The 17,270-nt window shown below is 42.0% G+C and overlaps 1 protein-coding gene across 2 annotated transcripts in view; it reads left to right on the top strand.

Moving 5' to 3' along the window:
* Positions 1–17,270, top strand: part of cpn1 (carboxypeptidase N, polypeptide 1) — a 181,940-nt gene that overhangs the window by 159,650 nt on the left and 5,020 nt on the right. Inside the window, exon 7 of one of the 2 annotated variants that reach the window (XM_029714199.1) lies at positions 2,936–3,035. The exons of the other annotated variant lie outside the window; for it this stretch is intronic. Coding sequence (XP_029570059.1) covers positions 2,936–3,035 — 100 coding nt within the window. The remainder of the gene's footprint in view (positions 1–2,935; positions 3,036–17,270) is intronic. 2 annotated transcript variants of the gene reach the window in all.

Here is a 17,270-nt window from a genome sequence, read left to right as displayed (position 1 = left end):
ACACACACACACTTACTGTAGCACAGTATCAGTAGATTTTGGTTAGGTCAGTAATTTTTGGTGATTATGCTAAACAACGTTCCTGCAGATTTGTTTGTTGTAAAACTATTATTTGGTCAACAGTAATGTGCATTATATTGATTCCTGCTGTGAAAGTATCTTCCTGTCCTTGTTTCGCTGCTGGCTGCTGTGTGACCGAGCCACTCTCACTTCCTGTCTCTGTGAGAACAGAGGGAGAGATGCATTCAGATTTGTATTTTTATAAAGAATATGTTTACCTTTATTTAACTTGGCAAGTCAGAACAAATAATTTTTTACAATGGCGGCCTACCCTGACCAAGCACTCCCCTAACCCGATCACAGCCGGTTGTGATACAGCCCGGGATCAGACCCGGGTCTGTTGTGATGCATTTAGCACTGCGATGCAGTGCCTTAGACCGCTGTGCCACTCGGGAGGCATAAGCTCAAGCATATGATCGTTGCACATTTCAAAATGCAATTGCTGGAAAACTGATGTTATTGTTAAACAGAAGAGAGTATCAGCTTTCTGTGGGTATATAATTTATTTCTCAACCCTCAATATTGAGCAAAACCATTTCACAATTGGAGTAGGCTATGTAGTATGGTTTTGTTGCACCCACAGAGCAAATGGTCCCATTTGCAGTGAATCCATCAAGTACCCTATGCCTAGCACTGGAAGGTCTTGGTTGGACATTACATTTACTGATAACATTTATTAATTACATGGCTATCTAGCAATAAGATCATATTTAGAGTTAGCTCTCTAGTTAAGCGTTTTGAGTTTCCACTTACTCAGGTGGTGAACTAAGTAGTATTGGCCAATTGCATAAAAAAATATAGGCAAATTCATCTGTAATGAGCCCAAAATAAATCTGATAATTCTGGATCCCATTTTAACAGGTTGCATGTCAAAATATCAATCATGCATTCCATGGATATGTTAGATCATGGCTGCCCAACCCTCTTCCTAGAGAACTACTGTCCTGTAGGTTTTCAGTCCAACCCTAATTTAGCATATCTGATTCAGCTAGTTTAGGTCTTGTTGAGCAGCTAACTAGTAGAATCAGGTGTGTTAAATTAGGGTTGGACTGAAAACCCACAGGCCGGTAGATCTCCAGGAAGAGGGTTGGGCAGCCCTGTGTTAGATGAAATAGACACATTTTTTCTTGATTCATACCATCTCAGTTTCCTTTACGCTGGAAAAAAAATTGTCTAGATGCCTGACGCTAATGGAAAGTAACTGTGCATCAAAAAATATATACAGTGCATTCAGAAAGTATTCAGACCCCTTTGACTTTTTACACATTTTGTTACGTTGCAGTTTATTCAAAATTGATTAAATATTTTTTCCCCCTCATCAATCTACACATAATACCCCATAATGACAAAGCAAAAACAAGTTTTTGTAAATTTATAAAAACAAACTGAAATCACATTTCATAGGTATTCAGACCCTTTACTCAGTACTTCGTTGAAGCACCTTTGGCAGCGATTACAGCCTCGAGTCTTCTTGGGTATGACTCTACAAGCTTGGCACACCTATATTTGGGACGCTTCTCCCATTCTTCTCTGCAGATCTTCTCAAGCTCTGTCAGGTTGGATGGGAGGACATTCAGATATTTGTCCCGAAGCCACTCCTGCGTTGTCTTGGCTGTGTGCTTAGGGTCTTTGTCCTGATGGAAGGTGAACCTTCGCCCCAGTCTCAGGTTGTGAGTGCTCTGGAGCAGGTTTTCATCAAGGAACTCTATGTACTCCTCTTTCCCTCAAACCTGACTAGTCTCCCAGTCCCTGGCGCTGAAAAACATCCCCACAGCACAATGCTGCCACCACCATGCTTCACCGTAGAAATGGTGGCAGGTTTCCTCCAGACATGACACTTGGCTTTCAGGCCAAAGAGTTCGATCTTGGTTACATCAGACCAGAGAATCTTGTTTCTCATGGTCAGAGTCCTTTAGGTGCCTTTAAGCAAACTCCAAGCGGGCTGTCATGTGCCTTTTACTGAGGAGTGGCTTCCGTCTAGCCACTCTACCATAAAGGCCTGATTGGTGGAGTGCTGCAGAGATGGTTGTCCTTCTGGAAGGTTCACCCTTCGCCACAGAGGAACTATGGAGCTCTATCAGAGTGACCAACAGGTTCTTGGTCACCTCCCTGACCAAGGCCCTTCTCCCCCGATTGCTCAGTTTGGCCAGGCGGCCAGCTCTAGGAAGAGTCTTGGTGGTTCCAAACTTCTTCCATTTAAGAATGATGGAGGCCACTGTCCTTGGGACCTTCAATACTGCAGACATTTTTTGGTACCTTTCCCCAGATCTGTGCCTCGATCTAATCCTGTCTCAGAGCTTTATGGACAATTCCTTCCACCTCATGGCTTGGTTTTTGCTCTGACATGCATTGTCAACTGTGGGACCTCATATAGACAGGTGTGTGCCGTTCCAAATCATGTCCAATCAATTGAATTTACCACAGCTGGACTCCAATCAAGTTGTAGAAACATCTCAAGGATGATCAATGGAAACAGGATGGATCTGAGCTCAATTTCGAGTCTCATAGCAAAGGGTCTGAATACTTATGTAAATAAGGTATTTCTTTTTTATGTTTAATACATTTGCAAAAAATGTGTAATTATTGGGTATTGTGTGTAGATTGATGAGGATAAAAATATATTATATTTAATCTATTTTAGAATAAGGCTGTAAAGTTACAAAATGTGGAAAAGGGAAGGGGTCTGAATACTTTTTGAATGCACTGTATGTCGTCGTATTTATCGTTATCGAGCAAAAATGGTTACATTTTTTGTATTATGATATGACTTATAGTCCATATCGCCCAGCTCTAAGGTGTAGTATTATAAAAGCAAAGGTTTGTTTTCTTGCTCTATTGGGGGGGGTTCAGTAAACTGTCCTTCCGCCCTCTCCAGGTGCATCATGGGATCAAAGGAATGGTGTATGATAACAACAACAACCCAATCAGCAACGCAGAGATTTCAGTAGCTGGTATCAACCACGATGTGACCACTGGTAAGAGGGGCAGAGAAACCATTTTACATCAGGGGATACATGTTTTTCTCACGTACAACCAGCTAAAAACCCTGAGCAATGCCAAAGTTTTTTAGGCTTACTAGTAGGTACGTCTGCACAGATCTTAGTCAACTACAGATATAATTTCCATTCATTTAACAATAGAATACAACAAGACACTTTGAAACATGGGGACAATAATCTTCGGTGACATTAGTTAATACATAATATTAGTCAATAAGCTTTGAACTGGGTGTTTATTCTTTATGTTTACCTTAAATAGCCTTTGTGTTTCATGAGAGTGTAGTGTTTCATTGTGTATTCTACATGTAACATTTACTAGCATCACATTTCAGATACATACCACTAGTTGCAAAGGAATAGAAATTCATGTGATTAAAACATACTTAGAATGCTGCGCAACGCTGCTAATTATTATTTTTTTTAAGCAAATTAGCATTGGAACTATATGGCCTATCTGTTGTTGTGTGTACAACTTCCTGAATTAGGATTGGATCTCATTCAGAAGGTAGACAACAATAGCAAAAACATCAGCAATACAATTCTTCTTCTTTGTAACTGATAATATTATGATAAGGTAAGAAGCAGTAGTAAGCCATTTTTGGCATTTCGCAGCAGTGTCCTTCAAAACACCATGAAGAAATTGAATTTATGGCTAAAATGTTACATGTATGTTCATCAAACTGAGACTCAGTGAGTATGGTTACATGCACACAATAAGGTTCTGCAAGAAGAACGATTTCCCTAATAATCTTGTTTACATGAACACATCTGAAATCAAACTGATGGCACTCTGATCAATGCAGAAAATTGCCAATAAAAATAAACGTTATCCCACTGCGACCGTGGTATTTTTGGTAAGCATATTTGATTCTGAGTTCGGACATGTGAAAACTACTTCTAAAATGCATACATTCAGTTGTTCCGAACTCACTTCACTCTCGCTAAAGAGGGAGGCTCACTGGGATGGTGCTAGCACATGCACAGATCAAATACACCGTTAGAATGCAGATTCAGGTGTTTACATGTCCTAATCATTTGAAAGATTACTCAGAAAACCAGGTGTTTTAGTCAGCGTATGCTTAATTTGATTTTAACCTTACGGCGATTAACATAAGCAGAGCAAGGTGTTTAACGGTGACTAACCCCATTCCGTACAAATTTGCGCAACCGCAGCATTCAGGCGGTGACCCGATCCTGTAGGTTCATGCTCTACAACATTCGCAGAGTACGACCCTGCCTCACACAGGAAGCGGCGCAGGTCCTAATCCAGGCACTTGTCATCTCCCGTCTGGATTACTGCAACTCGCTGTTGGCTGGGCTCCCTGCCTGTGCCATTAAACCCCTACAACTCATCCAGAACGCCGCAGCCCGTCTGGTGTTCAACCTTCCCAAGTTCTCTCACGTCACCCCGCTCCTCCGCTCTCTCCACTGGCTTCCAGTTGAAGCTCGCATCCGCTACAAGACCATGGTGCTTGCCTACGGAGCTGTGAGGGGAACGGCACCTCCGTACCTTCAGGCTCTGATCAGGCCCTACACCCAAACAAGGGCACTGCGTTCATCCACCTCTGGCCTGCTCGCCTCCCTACCTCTGAGGAAGCACAGTTCCCGCTCAGCCCAGTCAAAACTGTTCGCTGCTCTGGCACCCCAATGGTGGAACAAGCTCCCTCACGACGCCAGGACAGCGGAGTCAATCACCACCTTCCGGAGACACCTGAAACCCCACCTCTTTAAGGAATACCTGGGATAGGATAAAGTAATCCTAACCCCCCCCCCTTAAAAGATTTAGATGCACTATTGTAAAGTGGTTGTTCCACTGGATATCATAAGGTGAATGCACCAATTTGTAAGTCGCTCTGGATAAGAGCGTCTGCTAAATGACTTAAATGTAAATGTAAATTCAAATGAGGCGGCAATGAAAACTAATGGGCCTGCAGTGTTGGCATCAAAATCCGGGGTGTGAACTAAGTTTCGATTCAGCGTTAATTGACATGTTAATGCACAAATAGTATTCGAGAAAATATGAAAAAAACGGACCCCTCTGACGCGGTACGTTACATTGTGACGTGTCACTACTCATTTTGTGCCGTACAGCCTCCTTCCACCAGGGGTAGCCCTTCTCTCGCAGATTAAAAACATGCTTAACCACATACACTTGTAAGAAAACTTCATTATTCATGATTTTTCTCTAAATGACCATTAATATGATTATGGATAATATTAAACTAATATTTCATGAGTAGGGTGCTAATTGCAATGTGGTCATCAATAACACAAACAATGAATCAATCAATAATGAATTGCATAAGACTGTGATGTGCAGGATCTTAAAAAGAACACAACTGTGCCAACCTCTGATCTGCATTTACACAAGCAAACCTGCTGACAGAGCTTTCGTTTTTTTGTCTCTCCTTTGCTGTGTTAATGTTTTGAAATACCTTTGCTGTGCCAACCTATTCATGAGTGCTGTGTGTTCAATAACTTAAGTGTGAAATCTTGTGTGCAATAACGCATGTTCTAAATTCTCACGTGTGCTATCTATTAAACTTATTTTCACATGACATGCTCTAATCCAAAATGAGTTGCGACATACCTGCATGCCTCTTTTTCTGTTCAGGTGAAGAAAATGAACGGGGACTCCCTAAAAGACCAAAGTGCACAGCCAGTTCGGTGACCCTTTACATCATGTCATCAAACTGCTATAGTTATGAACTATGAAACGTTTTTGGACCATTGGCTTCCGTGTAAACAGGTACTGACAGGAGGCGCGACGAGAACGCTGATCCAATGCCTCCCAAAAAAACTGATCGTAATAAAACAACTGATTGGAATAAATCTATTGGAATAACTGATAGGAATAAAACAACTGATTGGAATAAAAGCATCAAGGTGAATAAAAACATATTGGCTGTACAAAAAAAAACGATTTACAAAAATATTTACTAAATGTTCTGTGGATGACAGTGTGGGGGACAGGGGGGCTCTTCTTTCTACAGCTCCTTGCTGAGGCTGAACTTGGGACAGTACCAGTCATCCTCTGGCACCACCTCCAAATCCAGGCACTGGAGATGGAACCAGAGCAGGCAGAACTCACACTGCACCCACTTGTTAATGTCGTCCTCATCAATCGGTGGCTCGATGTTGCGGAAGATGGCACAGTGCCCCCCAGCGAGGTCTGCTTCCTGTACCTCAGCCATGCGTTTCTTGTTCTCCTCTCTCTTCCTTTGCAACTCCTGCTTCTTCCTCTGCAGATCCTCCCTCTCCTGTGCAGGTCCTCCTGCCTCCTCTGATTTGCATCCTCCTTGTCCTTCACCTGGTCCTGCTTGATGAGCATTTCATTGAAGTCGTCAGCGGTGATGACCCAAGCTGGCAGGGGAAGTCTGCGCTTCACAGTCGGCTGCTGCTGAATAAACTTGTTTGCCAAGATGGGAGGCATCAGGACGTTTGCCAGCCTCGCTGAGACAATGCCTGCAGCCACCAGGTGGTTGATTGGGGTGACCTGCTTGCAGGTGGGACAGCACACAGGGGATGGGGTTGATGCTGCTGGAATTGCAGTGTTTAATGCTGTAGGACGCGCCAGGGTCGCTGCTGTGGGGGCGGTGGCGGAGGTCGCAGTGGTTGGTGCTGTGGGGGCCACTGCGATCCTCACCATCTGGGTGTGGTCATAGGCCTTCCGGTTCAGGGGGAAAATCCCGGCCTTCCTGAACCCCCCCTTGATGTTTTCACTGCTCTCTGCCTTGGGGTAGGCCTGGTGCAGCATGGCAGAAAAGTGTTTCTTGCCGATGACAACATCCCCCCGCACCAGGCCCAGGCGTGCCACGTTGGTAGTGAAAACCGACTTCAGGGGGCCAAAGACACTGATGACCAGTGGCTGCATCACATGGGTGGTGTGTAATGGCAGCAACACCCCCTCCACCATGTTCTCCCGGTAGAACCTGACCACGTCCCTGGATGCATGCGTCTCATGCTGATCCATTATGAGGAGAAGGGGCCTCTCAGCAGGGGCATGCTTCACAAAGAAGGCCAGACACTTCATAAAGAGCTCACTGTCCTTATAGCCGTTGGGGGAGACTCCATAAATTGCATCCTTGGGACCCTCCAGGGAGTAGGCAGTACTCGGGAGGCAGTGGGGGAAGATGATAAATGGGGGGATACTCTCACCCGCTGCACTCACAAAAGCATGCACAGTGATGTGCTCCCTGGTGGTGTTCTGTTGCTGATAAATATGCTTTCTGCCCTTTTACACCAGCACCCGCTCCTTGGACTTGGGCTTGTCCCCGAACTCCGTCTCATCACAGTTAAAGATGAGGTAAGGCTTTATTTCAAACCCGTACTTATTGAAGATAGGCTCGTAGATATTGAAGAAGCCCTCGATTGCCTCATGAGTTTCCCCATGCACCCTGGCCCATTCCAAGGTGTCTGGGATCCTGCTGGACAGTTCAGGGTGGCGAGCCATGAATCTCGACCACCAGTTGTCACTAAGACCCCGCTCTAAGTTGACGGTGGTGGTGCGTCCACTCTCCTTGAGGATCTCGAGAGCAAGGAGCTTCATGACTGTCCTGCTGAGATGGAAGGCATGTTTGGCCATTCACAGGATATAAGATAGCAGCTGGGCCTCCTCATCTGAGGTAATTGGTTTTGGTGAGGGGCATTGGCATATATATTTTTTTTGTAGTCCTGGAGAGTGGTGTGAGGTATACCGAACTCACGAGCCATCTCCCTCAGGCTCCCCCCTGCCTTCACCTCCTTGACAGCAGCCTGTAGCTGTTCGGGAGTGTAGCGGCACCGTTTCTTGGGCTCTTGTTGGGCCTATCCCTTTCCAGACATTTCCTGTCAAAATAAAATGATTTAGTTTTTTTGTGTGTGTTTATGCAACATAATTTATTTACATAGTTCCAAGGAAATGGACTCACAAATGTGGATAACATTTGCATGTAATCCAACATAATGGTATTGCATATGTCATTGAAAGAGCAGGTGTTCATAACTTTCTGTACACTGAGTGAATAAGGTAGGATGGAGTGAGAGGACAGTAGTGAGTTGGTGTTACGACTGTTGTTAGTTATTTTTTATGTTAATATTGTTTATTTAACTGTATTTATTTATTTATCAAGACAATCAATGGTGAGTGTAAGTTAATTACTTGTGAGTTCATCAATACAGTGGTTAATTCAAACATGGTACATTTTTTGCGTCATTACTGCGAGCCATCATGACTCTCAAAAGCCGCGACACCCGCTGTTTACTTGTGAAGCTAACTTTAGCACAGCCCTAAACGCCTCATCAAATTCGACACAAACCTTCAAACAGGTATGTAACGAGATATTATATAAACTCTTTATCATGTTTTATTTACATTTTAGAGTTGATAAGTTGGACAAATCGGGTGAAAAAAGCAGTTTCCCCACACAACATATCTCCCCTTTCACTATCACTCAGTAGCCTTCGCTACTATCACTCAGTAGCCTTCGCTACTATCACTCAGTAGCCTTCGCTACTATCACTCAGTAGCCTTTTTAAAAAGACCTGGCGAATCTCCATTACCTACCTAAATCATGCAGAGATGGGCAGCGTGCTTTTGTGCTTTACAATGGTGTTCATATTACAGTTGACCTGGAAGTATTACATTTTTGGGGGCGCTAAATAAGGTCAATTGTACGGAACTGCGCGATGTAAAAAAGTGTGTTAGTTACCATTACATGACTATTGCATAATCTGCCTACTGCCAAAATCAGTTTAATATTGAATTATTACTGTGCATGTAAACGTAGTCATTGATATGACATTTCCACCAGCAGCAGAATGAACGACATAACCGCCATGAAAGGGACACATCAATTTCACTTGGTATTCTCATTTTGTCTGCTCACAGCTGACATCCTAAGGACTTTTGGCAACATTCCCATTAGGTCCCTTTTAGGATTTTGGAGAATGTTCTAGATCATTACCTCGGGACCATAAGAGGACGTTCAGTACAGGTCCCAGTTCAGTCGCAGTATAACAATATAATAAGGTATTTGGATGTCCATATTAGGTCAGTGGTTCCCAACCTTTTTTGAACCGTGGCACTCTTTGATGGGAGAGAAAATTCTGCGGCACACTTACAATTTCCAATATTATTTAATTTATTTAGTGTTCATTTTTGGTATTTTATTAATATTCCCATTAGCTGTTGCAAAACATGAAACATGACATAAAACAGAACGTTAATAAACAAGAACAGCTCAAGGACAGAACTACATACATTTTAAACAAGAACATTTGAACTAAAAGGTTATCAATACTGAGAGAGAAAAAGACAAGAGAGACTTATTATTCTAGGCCTTCATTCATCATTTACATTTTCATATTACATTTGCATTCAGTAGCATTTATCAGTACATACACACAAAATATGTAGGTCAAATAAGGGAGAGGCGTTGTGCTGTGAGGTGTTGCTTTATCTGTTTTTTTAAAGCCAGGTTTGCTGTTCACTTGAGCAATATGAGATGGAAGGGAGTTCCATGCAATCATGGCTCTATATAATACTGAACGTTTCCTTGAATTCGTTCTGGATTTGGGGACCGTGAAAAGACCCCTGGTGACATGTCTGGTTGGGTAAGTGTGTGTGTTCGTGCTGTGTTGACTTTGCAAACAATTTCGAATTTTCAACACATTGTTTCTTATAAAAACAAGAAGCGATGCAGTCAGTCTCTCCTGAACTTTTAGCCAAGAGAGACTGGCATGCATAGTATTGATATTAGCCCTCCGATTACAGTGAAGAGCAAGACATGCCGCTCTGTTCTGGGCCAGCTGAAGTTTTTATCGGTCCTTCTTTGCAGTATCTGACCAAATGACTGGGCAATAATCAAGATAAATTAAAACTAGAGCCTTCTTTGAGGTTCTTTATCACAGAAAGAACTCTCCCCAACTTTACAATCATTGAATCAATATGTTATTTTACCATGACAGTTTACAATCCAAGGTAACACCAAGTAATTTAGTCTCCTCAATTATCTCAACAGCCACATTACTCTTTATCAGATTAATCTGAGGTAGAACTTAGAGAATGATTTGTACAATGCTTTTAGTTTTAGAGATGTTCAGGACGAGTTAATTCCTGGCCACCCATTCTAAAACTGACTGCAACTCTTTGTTTAGGGTTGCAGAGATTTCACTAGCTGCAGTTGCTGATGTGTATAATGTTGAATCATCAGCGTACATACTGGTAGATCATTAGTTAAAATTGAAAAGAGTTGAGGACCAAGAGAGCTCCCCTGCGGTACACCACACGTTACATGTTTAACATTAGAGAAGCTTCCATTAAAGAAAACCTGATGTGCTCTATTAGATTTGAATACACGATATGGCAGAGGTTAAAAACGCCATAACACATGTTTTTTTCAACAACAGGTTATGGTCAATAATATCAAAGGCTGCACTGAAATCTAACAATACAGTGTCCACAATTTTTTTCTCAACCAATCATCAGTCATTTGTGTCAGTGCAGTACATGTGAAGTGCCCTTCTCTATAAGCATGCTAAAAGTATGTTGTTAATTTGATTACAGAGAATTAGCATTGTATCTGGTCAAACCCAATTTTTTCCAAAACTTTGCAAAAAGTCTGCAGTAAGCAAAGGGTTCTTTATCATTCTTGCGTAGCGGGAGGACAACATTTTTTCTCCAGACTCAGATTAAAGATAAAACAAATAGGAGTGGCAATGTTGCCCTCCACCATCCACCAGTAGCTTTCCATCTAAGTTGTCAATACCAGGTGGAGACATCTGATTCAATGAAAGATGGAGTTGAATTAGTCTTTCTGACCAAAATGGCATTTAAAGTATTCTAAAGCTTTTTCCATCATACTTTATATAACTTATCTTGCTTTCATAATGCAATTTCTTATTATTTTTTTCAGTTTAGTCACATCATTTCTCAATTGACATTGTTTGCCAATCAGCCAGACTTATTCACCACTGCTTTTGCCTCGTCTCTCTCGAACCATACAGCTTTTCAATTCCTCATCAATCGACAGGGCCATAACATTTGAAACAGTCAGTTTCTGAATAGGTGCATGCTTATGAGTAAACTATTTAATAAATGTGTCACGTCTGCTCCCGCTCCCCCTCCCCATCTCTGGCACTCTCTGGCGCCAGGCTGCTCATCATTACGCACATCTGTCACCATCGTTATGCGCACCAGCGCTTCATTGGACTCACCTGTACTCCATCACGTCATTGATTGCCTCCCCTATATTTGTCACTTCCTGAGTTTCATCCCTGTGTCTGCACTGATGTTGTTTTGCTTCTCTTGTCCAGACGCTGTTCTTGTTTAGTTTCATGTCTATTTATTATTAAATCCTCACCCTGTACTTGCTTCCCGAAACAAAACAACAGCAATGTAGACACGACAATTGGAAGCATCAGGGAGTTTTTTGTTTTTTTGTTGGTGACATCAGGTCCGGGTGCCACTGCCGAAGCAACCGGGGGATGCCTCACCTGGCTCGTTAGGCTCCAATGCCTCAGCTGGCTCGAGAGGCTCACAAGCCTCGGTTGGCTCGGCAGGCTCCCACGTCATTCCTCAGCCGGCTCGTCAGGCTCCCACGCCTCAGCCGGCCCATCAGGCTCGCCCAGGTAGGACGCCAGGTGGCGCCCTTAGAGGGGGGGAATACTATCACATCTGCTCTCGCTTCCCCTCTCTGGGGCTCGAGGCCGCCAAGCTGCTCATCATTACGCTACATGTCACCAACGTTATGCGCACCAGCGCTTCATCGGACTGATCATCATGTCATTGATTGCCTCCCCATATCTGTCACTTCCTCAGTTTCATCCCTGTGTCTGCATTATGTTGTTATGGTTCTCTTGTCCAGACGCTGTTGTTGTTTAGTTTCATGTCTATTTATTATTAAATCCTCATCCTGTACTTGCTTCCCGTCTCCCAGCATCTCTGGTTACGGAGCCGTTACAAAATGCTTCTCATTATACACATCAGAGCAACAATTTATACACTATTTTAGGCCCAGTCTGGCTTTTCTAGATATGGCCCTTATATTATGGTCAGTTTATGCAATGTGTATGCATACAGCTTTAGAGCAGAGTTCTGCAGTAAAAATGTAATCGAAGCACGTGGATGATATAGTTCCTGTACTGTTTGTAAACACCCTGCTAGGTTGATTAATAACCTGAACCAGATTACAGGCAGGGGTTACAGTGAGCAACTTCCTCTTGACCGGACATGAAAACCAGGTCAACCAGAAAATAGACCTCTCGGTTAACACCACACACATTATAAAGCATTGCACACATATTTTCCAGATAATTAATGTTAACTCTTGGTGGCCTATAGCAGCACCACAAAAGAAGACAGGTGAACCTGCAACCACAACACTTCAACGGCATTAGAAATGGAATCCTCTCTAAGCTTTACAGGAATATGGCTCTGAATATGGAAACACCTACCACATAGGGATTCCTGTCTCTTCTGTAGATGTTATATCCCTGTATTGCTACAGATGTATGAGTGAGGCTCAGATTATGGCCAATATACAAAACATAAAAAATACCTTCATAATATTGAGTTGCACCCTTTTGCCCTCAGAAAAGCCTCAATTCATTGGAGCATGGTCATAATGTTCTGTACACTGAGTGTATGAGTGTTAGCAAGTTATTGATTTCATGAACCTCATTTCTAAGGCTACATTCACTGAGTATAGCCCAGGGATTGGAGTCAAAATGGGCCAGCGCCCATTTTGACTCCAATGCTTCCCGCAGTTGTGTCAAGTTGGCTGGATGTCCTTTGGGTGGTGGACCATTCTTGATACACATGGGAACTGTGTGAAAAAAAGTGTGAAAAACCCAGCTGCGTTTCAGTTCTTGACACAAACCGATGCAATTGTCATGCTGAAACAGGAAATGGTCTTCCCCAAACTGTTGCCACAAATTTGGAAGCACAGAATAGTCTAGAATGTCATTGTATGCTGTAGCGGTAAGAGTTTACCTTCACTGAAACTATGGGACCTAGCCCGAAACATGAAAAACAGCCCCAGACCATTATTCCTCCTCCACCAAACTTTACAGTTGACACTATGCATTCGGGCAGGTAGGGCTCTCCTGGCATCCGCCAAACCCAGATTAGTCCGTCTGACTACAAGTTGGTGAAGCGTGATTAATCTTTCCAGAGAACGTGTTTCCACTGCTGCAGAGTCCGATGGCGGCAAACTTTACACCCCTCCAGCCGATGCTTGGCATTGTGCATGATAATCTTAGGCTTGTGTGTGGCTGCTCGGCCATGGAAACCCATTTCATGGGGTCACGTTGCACTTCCTAATGCTTCAATTGGCTGTCAAAAGCCTTCAGAAAGTTTTTTCATCATTCTCCTGTTACTGGGCAGTAGATCAGTCAATGAGTGGACTGCCTATGGACAAAGGGCTTGGGTATGCACGAGCCCGCGAGTGCGCCGTTCCTTCTTTTTCTCCTGGAATGAATACGCTATTGTCCGGTTGGAATATTATCAACGTTTTATGTTAAAATACCCTAAGGATTGATTGTAAACAACGTTTGACATGTTTCTACGACGGGTAATGGAACATTTTGACTTTTCGTGTCTCGAATTACGCTCGCGCATTGTGCCTTTGGATAGTGACCTTAACGCATGAACAAAACGGAGGTATTTGGACATAAATATGGAGTATTTCGAACAAAACAAACATTTATTGTGGAAGTATGAGTCCTCAGAGTGCATTCTGACGAAGATCAGCAAAGGTAAGAGAATATTTATAATACTAATTCAGAGTTTTGTTGATGCCAGAACTTGGCGGGTAGCTGTATAGCTTGCTTTAATGGCTGAGCTATGTACTCAGAATATTGAACAATGTGCTTTCTCCATAAAGTTATTTTGAAATCTGACAAAGCGGTTGCGTCAAGAAGTAGTGTATCTATAATTCTTTCAATAACTGTTGTAAATTTTATCAACGTTTATGATGAGTATTTTTGTAAATTGATGTGCACATTCAACGGTGGTTTTGGTGGGAATACATTTTCTGAACATCACGCGCCAATGTAAAATGCTGTTTTTGGATATAAATATGAACTTTATCGAGCAAAACATACATGTATTGTATAACATGAAGTCCTATGAGTGCCATCTGATGAAGATCATCAAAGGTTAGTGAATATTTTAGCTGTACTTTTGGTTTTTGTGATGCATGTCCTTGCTTGGAAAATGGCTGTGTGGTTTTTCTTGTGAAGTTTATGTCCTAACATAATATAATTTTATGCTTTCGCCATAAAGCCTTTTTGAAATCGGACAATGTGGTTAGATTAACGAGAGTCTTATCTTTAAAATGGTGTAAAATAGTTGATTGTTTGAGAAAATGAAATTGAGATTTTTGCTGTTTTGTATTTCGCGCCATGCTATTTCACTGGCTATTCAATAGTGTGTCCCACCTAGCCCAGAGAGGTTTAAATAAAGTCCACCTGTGTGCAATCTAAGTGTCACATGATCTGTCACATGATCTCAGTATATATATATATATACACCTGTTCTGAAAGGCCCCAGAGTCTGCAACACCACTAAGCAAGCGGCACCATGAAGACCAACGGAAGAAGGTACTCTGGTCAGAGACTAAAGTTGATCTTTTTGGCCATCAAGGAAAACGCTATGTGACATCAGGGTTGGGTTATAAAAAATATCAGAAACTTTGAACATCCCACGGAGCACTATTAAATCCATTATAAAAAATGTAAAGAATATGGCACCACAACAAACCTGCCAAGAGAGGGCAGCCCACCAAAACTCACGGACCAGGCAAGGAAGGCATTAATCAGAGAGGAAACAAAGATAACCCTGAAGGAGCTGCAAAGCTCTACAGCGGAGATCTGTCCATAGGACCACTTTAAGCCGTACACTGCACAGAGCTGGGCTTTACGGAAGAGTGGCCAGAAAAAAAGCCGTTACTTAAAGAAGAAAATAAGTAAACACATTTGGTGTTCGCCAAAAAGCATGTGGGAGACTCCCCAAACATATGGAAGAAGTTACTCTGGTCAGATGAGACTAAAGTTGAGCTTTTTGGCCATCAAGGAAAATGTTATGTCTGGTGCAAACCCAACACCTCTCATCACCCCGCGACACCATCCCCACTGGTCTGTGGTGAATAATGAGGTGCAACCAGACGCTGCACTTGACACATTTATGAAATTGCTTATTCCAGTTACTAATAAGCATGCACTCATTAAGAAAATTACTAAAAACTGTTTAATCCCTGTGGACTGATGAGGAATTGAAAAATGGTCTGGTTGAGAGGGATGAGGTAAAAAGTATGGCAAGTAAATCTGGCAGCCAAACTGATTGGCACACGTACTGCAAATTAAGAAAGCATGTGACTAAGCTAAATAAAAATAAACTATACTATGAAACAAAGATAAATGATATAACGAATGACAGTAAAAAGCTTTGGAGCACCTTAAAACCTCTTAGGGCTAGGGGGCAGTATTTTCACGGCCGGATAAAAACGTACCCAATTGAAACAGGTTACAACTCTGGCCCAGAAAATAGAATATGCATATTATTAGTAGATTTGGATAGAAAACACTCTGACGTTTCTAAAACTGTTTGAATGGTGTCTGTGAGTATAACAGAACTCATATGGCAGGCAAAAACCTGAGAAAAATTAAACCAGGAAGTGGGAGAAATTAGAATTGTAGTTGTACTTTTGAATCCCTTGAGAAACTACAGTGACATAGGGTTCACGTTGCACTTCCTAAGGCTTCCATTGGCTGTCAACAATCTTTAGAAACTGGTTTCATCCGTCTCCTGTTACCGGGCAGAAAATTGTGGCTTAGTCAATCAGTGGCCAGTCTGAGGACAGGTGTCTCGTGACGCGTGTGCACGCGAGCTCGCTGTTCGTTCTTTTTCTTCTGGGGTGAATACCTATTGTCCGGTTGGAAAATTATCGCAATTTTATGTAAAAAAATACCCTAAAGATTGATTCTAAACATCGTTTGACATGTTTCTACAAACGGTAATGGAACTTTTGAACTTTTCATCTATGGATTTGCGCCCACGCCTCATGGCATTGTAATAGTGTTCTGGATGGGCCAACAAAACGGAGGTATTTGGACATAAATTATGGACTTTGCAGAACAAATAAACATTTCTTGTGGAAGTGGGAGTCCTTCCGAGTGCATTCCGCCGAAAATCAGCAAAGGTAAGAAAATATTTCAAACATATTTTAGAGATTTGTCAACACCGTGGTTGTAGGCTAACTGTATAGCTTAGCATTGAAGGCTAAGTTCTGTACTCAGAATATTGAACAATGTGCTTTCTCCGTAAAGTTATTTTGAAATCTGACAAAGCGGTTGCATAAAGGAGTAGATTATCTCTAATTCTTTAAATAATTGTTATACATTTTGTAAACGTTTATGATGAGTATTTCTGTAAATTGATGTGCCCATTCATAGGAAGTTATGGGGAGAATACATTTTCTGAACGTCACGCGCCAATGTAAAATGGGGTTTTTGGATATAAATATGAACTTGATCGAACAAAAAATGCATGTATTGTCTAACATGATGTCCTAGGAGTGTCATCTGATGAAGATTGTCAAAGGTTAGTGCTTAATTTTAGCTGTATATCTGGTTTTGTGACGGCTATCCGTGCTTGGAAAATGGCTGTTTCTTTTTTTTGCTAAGGTGCTATCCTAAAATAATCGAATGTTTTGCTTTCGCCGTAAAGCCTTTTTGAAATCGGACAATGTGGTTGGATTAACGAGAAGATTATCTTTAAAATGCCGTATAATACTTGAATTCCGTATAATACTTGAATACTTAAACTCAAGATTTAAATACAATTTTGGGGGAAAATGCCAACTCGACTACATCATTCATTGAATCAGATGGCTAATTTATCACAAAACCCACTAATATTTCCAACTACTACAAACTTAGGGATGACATACCACCAACAAACGCTGACACTACACATCCAAGTATATCTGACCAAATTATGAAAGACAAGAATTGTACTTTAAAATTCCGTAAAGTTAATGTGGAAGAGGTGAAAAAAATTATTGTTGTCTATCAACAATGACATGCCACCAGAGTCTGACAATCATGGTGGGAAAAATACTGACGATAATAGTGGACGATATTGCCACTCCTATTTGCCACATCTTCAATTTAAGCCTACTAGAAAGTGTGTGCCCTCAGGCCTTGAGGGAAGCTAAAGTCATTCCGCTA

Source organism: Salmo trutta, chromosome 2, assembly GCF_901001165.1.
Source record: "Salmo trutta chromosome 2, fSalTru1.1, whole genome shotgun sequence".
NCBI lineage: Eukaryota > Metazoa > Chordata > Actinopteri > Salmoniformes > Salmonidae > Salmo > Salmo trutta.
Note: the sequence above shows the minus strand (reverse complement) of the source record. Positions and strands in the feature narration are given on the sequence as shown.